Source organism: Passer domesticus, chromosome 21, assembly GCF_036417665.1.
Source record: "Passer domesticus isolate bPasDom1 chromosome 21, bPasDom1.hap1, whole genome shotgun sequence".
In the NCBI taxonomy this organism is placed as follows: Eukaryota; Metazoa; Chordata; class Aves; order Passeriformes; family Passeridae; genus Passer; species Passer domesticus.
Genome location: NC_087494.1, coordinates 1248108 through 1257621, shown reverse-complemented (window position 1 = coordinate 1257621; position 9514 = coordinate 1248108). Strand labels below are relative to the sequence as shown.

General features: G+C 58.2%; 1 protein-coding gene across 1 annotated transcript in view; it reads left to right on the top strand.

Annotated features, from left to right (window-relative positions):
- The first annotated feature begins 172 nt into the window (after positions 1-172).
- SH3GL1 (SH3 domain containing GRB2 like 1, endophilin A2) overlaps positions 173-9514 on the top strand; it is a 20618-nt gene continuing 11276 nt past the window's right edge. The window contains 1 exon segment of the mRNA XM_064396442.1: positions 173-520. Within this exon segment, the coding sequence (XP_064252512.1) occupies positions 188-520 (333 nt within the window). The 5' untranslated portion in view covers positions 173-187.

Sequence of the window (9514 nt, the reverse complement as noted above, 5' to 3'; positions counted from 1 at the left end):
CTGCAAGGCGCAGGCGCAGCCGCTGTCGTGAGGGATGCTGGGAGCCGTAGTTTTCTATTTGGAGTGTCCGTCGCCCCATTTTCCCCCCAGGCCTGTGGCGGGAGTCCCGGCCCGGTTGTCCCCGTGTCGCACACGCGGTGGGCGCTGGATCCCTCAGGAGAGGGCTGCGCCATAGTCATATCCCGATATGACCGTGTCGCGACAGAACGACTCTCTCCGCCGCTCAGCCGCGCCCCTGGGCGGTTCCGCCCGGCCGGCAGGGGGCGCGCTGGCTCCGCGCGGCGCTCCGGCCGCGCCGCTCGGTGGTGGCGGCGGGGGCGGGGCCGGGCGGCGGCGGAAGCGGCGGCGGGGACGGGCCGGGCCGGGCTGGGACGGGCGGAGCGTCCTGAGGCTCCCGAGGCTCCCGCCGCCCCCGCTGCAGCTCCCGCCGCCCGCACACCGGCTCCCCGCCGCCCCCGGGCCAGGCACCGGCACCATGTCGGTGGCGGGGCTGAAGAAGCAGTTCTACAAGGCGACCCAGGTGAGACACCGGCGCCCCGCGCCCGTTCCCGCCGCCGTTGGGCTCCGGGGAGGCCGCTCGTCCCTTAGCGGTTCGGAGAAGCCGCTGCTGGCCGGCCCCCCGCCGTTCTGCCCTGCCGCCATCCCGGTGCCGGCCCCGCCGGGCACCCCCGGTGCCCCCGGTGCCCAGCCTGGCTCCCGGGCTGGTACCGCCGGTTCTCGGTGGGATCCCGGGGATCCCGGTGCGGGCCCTGAGCGGAGCTGGGGGGGCCCGGTGTGCGGGATCCGTTCTCCCGGTGGGACCGCGGGGGGGACCGGGCAGGGAGGGGAGCGGGGGCTGCGGGCCCGGGGACACCGGGGGGGGCCCGGGGGGGCTTCCCCCTTCACCGGAGCGGGGCCGATCCGGCCCTGAACCGGCCGGGAGAGGCGCAGCAAGCCCCGGTAAGGCCGGGCGAGAGCTGCAGCCCGGCCCGGGAGCTCCCGGTGCTGCGGAGCGGCTGGAGCGGGGCTGGGGAGCCCCGGGCTGGGGAAAGCCTGAAAAAGGCTGGAAAAAGGGCTGGAAAAAGCTGGGAAAGGGCTGGAAAAAGGGCTGGAAAAGGGCTGAGAAAGAGCTGGGAAAGGGCTGGAAAAGAGCTGGGAAAGGGCTGGAAAAGGGCTGGGAAAAGAGCTGGGAAAGGGCTGGAAAAGGGCTGGGAAAAGAGCTGGGAAAGGGCTGGGAAAAGAGCTGGGAAAGGGCTGGGAAAAGAGCTGGGAAAGGGCTGGGAAAAGAGCTGGGAAAGGGCTGGAAAAGGGCTGGGAAAGGGCTGGGAAAAGGGCTGAGGAAGGGCTGGGGAAAGCCTGGAAAAGGGCTGAGAAAGGGCTGGAAAAGGCTGGGAAAAGTGTTGGAAAAAGGCTGGAAAAAGGCTGGGGAAGGGCTGGAAAAGCTCCCGAATTCCAGCCAGCAGCGAGGAGTTCGTGCCCCGTCCTTGGAGCTCTTCCCCCTCTCCCAGCCCTGCCGAGCCAAGGCCGGGCTGGGAGCAGCCTGGCTCTGCAGTGGGATCACCGTGAGCCCTTGCAGGGTTCGGGGTGGGATTGTGCCTCAGGAGCCCCTCCTGCTGTCCCTCAGAACGGGGGTGGCCGTTCCCGCTCCCCCCGAGCAGGATTCCCCTTCCCACACCTCCTGTGAACAGCTGGGAGCTTTTGTTGGTGCACTTTGGGAGGGATTCAGGGATCACAAATCCCCCTCCGCCGCTGCTTTCCTGCCCCTGGTTTGGATTCCAGATGAATTTGGCACAGATTGTGGTTTCCATCCCTGAGTTTAAACCCTTCCAGCCCTGTGTGCGACGTGTGTCGCCTTCTGCCTTCCCCCAAATCCATTTCATTTACCCAGCAGAGCAAAAGAAGCAATTCCTGAAGTCATCCTCCACCCCCTTTCCCACTAACCCCACGGCGGGGTGGATTTCTGGTGTTTTTTCACAATTTCCATGGGGAAAGGGCTCGGTGTGGGAGGATTTTGCTGGCCTGGTGCTGTCAGGAGCTGAAAACCCTTCTGTGACTCAGGATTAACGTGTTCCTAAGCCCAAAAATATCATTTTAAACCCCAGAAGAAGCCGTTTTTTGGAGGAATTGCAGATGATTCCAGAGGTGCTGCCTCCCCTTGCAGTGCTCCAGGGACAGAGGTGTCCATGACTTGGAGATGCTCTGATGGAACTGGGAGGCACTGGTTCCAGTTTGGCCATTTTTTTGTCTCCTCTTCCCTCTTCCCCCTTTCTCCCCTTTCCCCCCTCTGGTCCCACTCAGCCCTTGGCTGAAGGAGAGGAGGATTAGTTATTTTTTGGCTCCCTCCAAACCATCAGGAGCTGCCAAAGCCCAACATGTGGAAGATCTTTCCTAAAATGTTACGTTTTGTTCCACGTCTGTCCTTAATGAAGGCAGGCAGAGCCAGGAGTGGGGTCTGCAGGGACCCCAGAGGGTTTGGGATGCCTGTCCAGGCTCCAGGGGGAGCAGGGCTGGGCTCCTGGTGCTCATCCCTGTGATTCCTCCAAGCCCACGTCTCCCCTGGGTGAGGCAGCCAGGCGCCCACACGCAGGAGAGAGCCTGGAGTATCCTGGAAAAAAAAAATAAATAAAATAAATCTGAGTCGTGCTGGCAAATGCTGCAGATGGGGAGCAGCTCTGAGTGTGTCCAGAACAGGTTCTGCCTGTTCACAGCAAACTGTTCTCTAAAAAAATAAAGCTGGAGAAAACATCCTGGGGAAGGGGGAGAAGCAGCAGCAGCTTGGAGCTGGGAACAGGGTGGGAAGTCCCTGCCTGCTCCAAGGTTTCATCCAGCCTGCAACTCACAGGCACCTGCTGCTGTGGAAACAGCTTCCTTTGCACCCTTTGGGCTTTGCACAAACTGATGGCAATCCCAAAATCCTGCAAAGCCTCCCAGGCCGTGGGCAGGGCAGGCTGCTGTTCCTGGGGAATCCTGAGGGGTGGGAGCAGCAGCGGGGCTGGAGGGATCCCAGAGCCCTGCCTGGCTCAGCTGGCAGCAGCAGGAGCTCCCTGGGGACAGGGGAGAGCAGGGTGGGGAGAGCAGGGTGGGGAGAGCAGGATGGGGAGAGCAGGATGGGGAGAGTAGGGTGGGGAGAGTAGGGTGGGGAGAGTAGGGTGGGGAGAGGAGGATGGGGAATGGAGGATGGGTTTGTGCTGCCCTGGCAGAGCCCAGCTCTGGGGAGTGCAGGATGGGGAATTCAGGATGGGGAATGCAGGATGGGTTTGTGCTGCCCTGGCAGAGCCCAGCTCTGGGGAGTGCAGGATGAGGAATGCAGGATGGGTTTGTGCTGCCCTGGCAGAGCCCAGCTCTGGGGAATTCAGGATGGGGAATGCAGGATGGGTTTGTGCTGCCCTGGCAGAGCCCAGCTCTGGGGAGTGCAGGATGGGGAGGGCAGGATGGGTTTGTGCTGCCCTGGCAGAGCCCAGCTCAGGGTGGGAGCACTGGCATTGCCAGCACAGCTGCTGGGGGTGCTGCCCCTGCTCCACAGCAGGGTCTGGGGTGGAGAGAGCTCAGAGCTGCTCTCCTTGCACTCATGGCAGTGCCCAAGGCCAGTGGGGCAGGGCTTGGAGCAGCCTGGGGCAGTGGCAGGGCTGGGACAGGATGGGATTGAGGCCAGTCTGGGGTTCAGCCCTGGGTGCTGCTGCCATTCCAAACTGGATTAACGTGCTCCTGTGTGAGCTGAGCCTAAACCCTGCCAGGCCTGCCTGGGCTCAGGAGCTCGTGCTGGCCCAAGGCACAGCCCAGCCTCCTCCTCCTCCTCCTCCTCCTCCTCCTCCTCCTTGTCCAGAGCCATTTTCCAGGAGGGGAAAAGGCGAGTGCTAATTAAATCTCAGCAGCCTTGACACACACACACATTTCCCTGGGTTTGATGACAGCTCCCAGGGCCTCCAGGGGTATTTTTGGCCATGAAGAGCCCCTTGCTCCCTGCCTGGCCCGGGATGTGCTCCAGAGCCCAGAAGGATCTGCCCTTCCCGAGCTGCCTGGGCCAGCAGGGAAAGCTTTCCCTGGCCTGGCAGCTTCCTGCAGGTGCTGCTGTGGGCTGAGCAGGGGAATGTGCTCCCAGAGCGTGTGTGACACTGAGGAGACAGCTGGTGAGGGCATTTCCCCTTTTTTTTGGCCTTTGTGGTCATTGCTTGTGGTGCTGCTGAGCTGGGATTTCCTTCACTTCTCTCTGGGTTTCCTTTCTTCCCTCCTCAGCCCAGGTTCTCTGTGCTGATTTTTGCTCTGCTTTCACGTGTGGGATTTTTCTTCCCTTTCCCAGGTGAACCTTTGAAAAGCTCCTTCTTTTTTTTGTTGTTCATTTTGGGGTTTTTCTGATATTAACTCACCCCTGCTCCCTCTGGCCTCTCCAGCTTTCTGTGGGAGGCAGGAGGTGCCTTTGGGGTGGTTTGGGTTGGAAAGGACCTCAAAGCTCATCCCATTCCATGGGCAGGGACACCTTGCAGTGTCCCAGACTGCTCCAAGCCTTGGGCACTTCCAGGGATGGGGCATCTTTGGGAAGCTGTGCCAGGGCCCCAGCACCCCGTGAGCAGAGAGGGGAGCAGGGAGTTCCCGGGGGGAGGGATTTGGCAGCATCAGCCTCTAAGCTCCTTATCTGTACATGGGAATTTGGACTGGGAAGTCGAGGGATTTGCTGATTCCTGCCAGCCTGGAGCCTCCTGCCAACCTCTGTCCCACAGCACCTGATGTTTCTGTGTTAACATTAACTGGGCTGCATTCCCCTGCAGCTCCTGGGTTTATCTTTCCACATTAATCTGCTCCTGAGGCTGGGGAAAGCTGGATTTGCTGGGGTGACATCCTCCAGCTCTGCTTCCATCCCAGAGCATCCAGTGTGCTGGCACTGGGCAGGGCTGTGTTTGCAGATCCACAGGGAAAAGGAGGCTCAGGGGAGCCCTCCTTCCTCTCCCTGCCAGGGAACGAGTGACAGCAGGGAGGAAACGGCCTCACTGAGGCTGAAATTTGATATTAATGCAAATTTTTCCATGGAAAAGGCTGTCAGGCGTTGGAACAGGCTGCCCAGGGCAGTGGTGGAGTGCCCATCCCTGAAGTGTGGATGTGGCACTTGGGGACACAGTGGTGAACCTGGTGCTGGGCTGGACTCCAAGCCCTTTTCCAGCCTTTCCCATTCCATGGTTCCACGTGTGGCAGGTGGAAAGCAGAGGCTGAGTGTCCCCAAACCTCTTGGAACCAGGGGTGAGGTGCCAGTGCATCCCCTCAGGGCTGCCTGTGCCACGTCCAGGGGAAAACCTGCAGCCAGGATGTTTTCCTGTGGATTCCCTCTCCTTTTCCTGGGTGATTTGCATCAAAACCCTGTCCCAGCACTGGCTGGTCAATCATTGTTGGAGCTGAGCAGCCCCAGAAGGCAGCAGGTTTCACTTTTCCAGGATTGTTTCTCTCCTATAAATTGGCTTTCCCCCCACTTTAAGGTTGTTTTTGCAGCCGTTGGGCTCTGACAGGAACGGGAGCTCCGATTCCTGGAAGGCAGAGGCAGAAAACAGAGCTGGGGAAGTCCAGCTCTGCACATCCTGCTCCGTTTGCTCCCTTCCCATGGCTGATGTCAGCCAGGGAAAGTGTTATCCTGTGCTTGCAGCTGGGGGAATCTGGGATGAGGGCAGGATCTGTGACTCAGGGGGGTCATGTGCTGCTGGGATGCTGAATGCACGTCATGAAACCATGGATTTATCCAGCTGATTGCACAGGGGATGCTTCCTGCGTGAGCAAAAGGAAATCCTTCCTCCCCCTTTTCCCTGCCACTGCTTTCCTCCTGGGAAAGAGCAAAATGGGGATGAGCTCAGGCAGCCTGCCTTGTAAAAGCTGATTCATTTCTTTAGCACTGGTTTTTTTCTCCTTTTTCCTCCTCTCCCCCATCCCTGCAGATGCCAGTGCCTTTTGCCAGGGCTCCCAGCCCCATCCCTGTGGGAATAGCAGGGATGAGGAGGGAGCAGGGCAGCTCCTGCCTGGCACTGCAGAAATCCCAGAGCCAAAATCCAGCCTGGTGTCTGCTGGGGTGTGAGGGGCTGACCCTGCTGCTGTCCCTCCAGGCAGGATGGAGAACTCCTGAAAAGCCCAGAAATGAAAGAAATCCCAAATCCAGACGCTTTTGGCTGTGTGATTCCAGCTGAACTCATTCTCAGGCTGCATCCCAGCCCTGGAATTTCCTCAGACTCCGAGGCCCCTGCTCCTTCCCATCCTGGACTGCAGGGGTTCGTCCAGCTGGGATGTGATGAGCAGGCAGGAGGCTGATCCTGGTTTTTCCTGTGCCTCTGCTCCCTCTGAGCTGTGCCAGGGCCGTGTCCCAGCCTTCCTCCCTGGGTCAGGTGGGAAGGATCCTGCTCATGGCCCTGGGAAAGCCCCACAGCATCCCAGAGCTTCCCTTGTCCTAAGCTGCTCCATGACAGGAGCCAGTGCAGGATCCAGCCCACCTTGGCCTCTCCCTGGGATTATAAAAGCCATAATGAATATTTTTGTACAGATTTCCTTTTCCTGTTGCCCTCAGCCCCATCCCTTCAGTCAGAGATCCCGTGGCTTTCAGGAAAGGTTCCTCTGGCAGGAAGGGGCCGTGCCTGGCCCAGACTCAGAGCTGGGGCTTCCTCTCCTGCTTTTGGAGTGCCTGGAGGTGCCCAAGGTCCTGGAGAATCCATCAGGAGAGTCTGGGTTGCTCCTGCCTCCAAGAAGAGCCTTGTAAACCCCCCCTCCCAGCATTGCCACCAATAGCTAATTAATAGAAGCAGTCCTTTTAAAGCCATTGGGAATTTTGGGATCTCCTAATGCCTGGCTATTAATAAAGTTCATGGTACTGTCACTAATTAAATTGCTTTTCTGCTCCAAAGGAAAAAGAAAAAGATGAGTTAAACATCTCTGTAATGAAATTCTGTCTTTGAGACAGAAGGTTAAATCTGCATGATTATAGCTTTAAAGGGCTTTTCCTAATTGAGAAAATGCTTCATAATTCATCCTAGAGCCTGAAAACCCGGCTGTACCCCCTGGCTGGGCCAGACTTTATTCTCCAGTGATAATTTATTAACCACTTTCCTGAGCAACTCTGGTTTGGCATCCCAGGATTAGCTACATTTAAACTTAATTTTCCCACTTTCATGGTGAAAAAGGCAGAAGAGGGATAAACAATTATCGACACCCGAAGCAAATCCACTGCAGGAGAAGGTGCTGGGTTGGGTTATTTTTTTTTTTTTCCCCTGATTTTCTTTCCTGGATTAGGAACCATCTTTTTTTGCTGCTGACGTGTGCCTGAGGCAGCAGGGCAGCACAAATCCAGAGTGCCAGATGTTGGAGGAGCTCCTGTCCCAGTAAAGCTGCTCCTGATTGTACTGGGCGAGTTCTAAAGGGCAGAGGCCCTGCCCTTCTGTGCCTGCCTGGGATAAAACATCCTCCAAATGTCATCTCCAGGATTTCTGGGCCACCTCTGGCTCTGCCTGCAGGGTAGGAAAGCCACAGTGGTGCCAAGTGCTGGGGGGGATTTTATCCCAATTAAACCATCCCAGAATGAGTCTCAGTGTGCAGTGAGGGAGAAAATGGACTCAGCAGCACCCTGGATGGGCTGGAAGCTGACAGAGCCCTGGAATGTGGGGCGTGCCCTGGTGCAGGAGCTGATGCAGGGGTTTGCTGCAGCCCTGGCAGCCTTAGGGATGCTGGGGTCGCTCCTTCCCACTCTCCCTTTCCTTGGGATGCTGTGCTCTGCTCTGATAGCCAAGAGCTTTTCCTAGAATTCAAAGGAGCAAGGAAAAGGAGTGTTTACAGTGTCCTCAGCCACTTCTGTCCCCTTTGATGTCTGAGCCCCGCTCCCCGTGTGAAACGTGCTCTGCACGGGGCTCTCCCACCCAGCCCACGCCAGGAGCAGGAGTTTGCCTTCCTTTGGGGGGATTTGGATCTTTTTTGATCTCCCTGCTGGCTGTGGAGCCGTGCCCCAGCAGCTCTCCATGTCAGCAGCTCTCTGTGTCCCACCAGCCTGGCTTGCTCCCGTCATCCTGCAGATCCAGAGGTTTTCTGGCTCCTTCCCAGCTCCTGACAGTCTCCTGCCTCCTGCTGTATCCTCACTCCGGGTGGTCCCAGCACCTCAGGGAGGTGTTTTTCCTGGTATTCACAGGGAGCAGAAATCCCTTCTGCTGCTTGGTGTTCTTTGCAGGGATTTACAGGTGTCTTACACCCTCCTTTCCCTCTTTTCCCCCTTGTTTTTTTGGAAATCCCTCAGAGCACTGTGTGGGATGACCCTCCAAAAGCTGACTGCAGTACAAGGCTGCTGGGTGCTCTCCCTGAAACTTTGCAGCTGGGCAAAACAAAGATTGCAATTCCTAGGAGTCACTTTTAGTGCTTTGCACTTTCCTGTCCCATGCCAGGAGCAGCCCCAAGGCTCCAGGGCGAGGAGCCTCTGCTGCCCCGGCTCCTGGGGCCGGGTGGAGCTGCCGAGGAGTGATGGCTCAGCAGCTTTGGAAAAGCCAGCCTGTGATTCACTGGGAAGGACAGGGAGGCCCTGCAGGAAGTCTGCATGCAAGGCCAGTATTCCATGTTTCCCCTCAGTTTAGAGAGCTTCCTCTCAATTGCTGAAGTCACTGGAAGCCTGTGAGGGGAGATCATTGCTGGGAGAGAGGAGCTGCTGCTGCTCCTTGTGTGTTTGTGTTTTCCCTGGAGCTTGACCCAATTCCATGATTTTTTTTTTCCCCAGCTGAGTAGAAATTGTGTCTGGTTTGGTTCAGAGCGTGTGAGAAATAATAACAGGAGAAAACAGGATGCAAATGGCTGTTGGGAGGTGCCCCATCCCTCCAGCACGAGCATTCCAGGACTCCTATGGAAACCTTCATCCTCTGGGATGAGCCTGCTCTGGGGGCAGCGTTGTGCCCTTCTCTGTGCCCTGCTGGAAAAAAGGAGCTGGCAGATCACCCCAGTGAGCAGGGAGCCTGGTAAGCAGGGTTCCCAGGCAGGGTTTGAGCTGTGCCCTGCAGCCCAGGAGAGCAGGAATTCCCAAAGGCAGGAAGGAGCAGCTGCACTGCAGAGCATCCTCCGGTGCCCTTGGCTGGCCCGGCGCTGCTGCTGCAATCCCGGGTTTGCCTTTAATTCCCGCTGTCCTCATTCCTGAGCCCATCTGCTGGATGGAGATGAGTCACCCGATCCCGAGGAGGAGGAGGAGGAGGAGGAGGGCTGGCAGGTAGCTCCTGGAGAGCTGCCTGTGCTGCTCTTCCCTGCCGTTTCCATAGGATAAGATTACGGCCCGAGGTCACTGGGAAGCCTTTCCTCCTCACCCAGGGAAGGGAAGGAGCTGTTCATTGTTCCAGCCTGACCTTCCTGCTCCAGATCAAGGAATTCCTGTGGTGCTGTGGGGAGGGGACAGATCCCAGTCTCAGCTGCTGAGGGGGTGGAAGCTCGGGGTGTTCCGAGACACGTTTTCCCTGCGCACGTGTCTGGAGGCAGCCAAGCACCCCAAGTGCCTTGGCACGAGTGTTTTCCAAGGCAGAGATTCCATGCTTCCATCGTGGAGCTCATCCCCAGC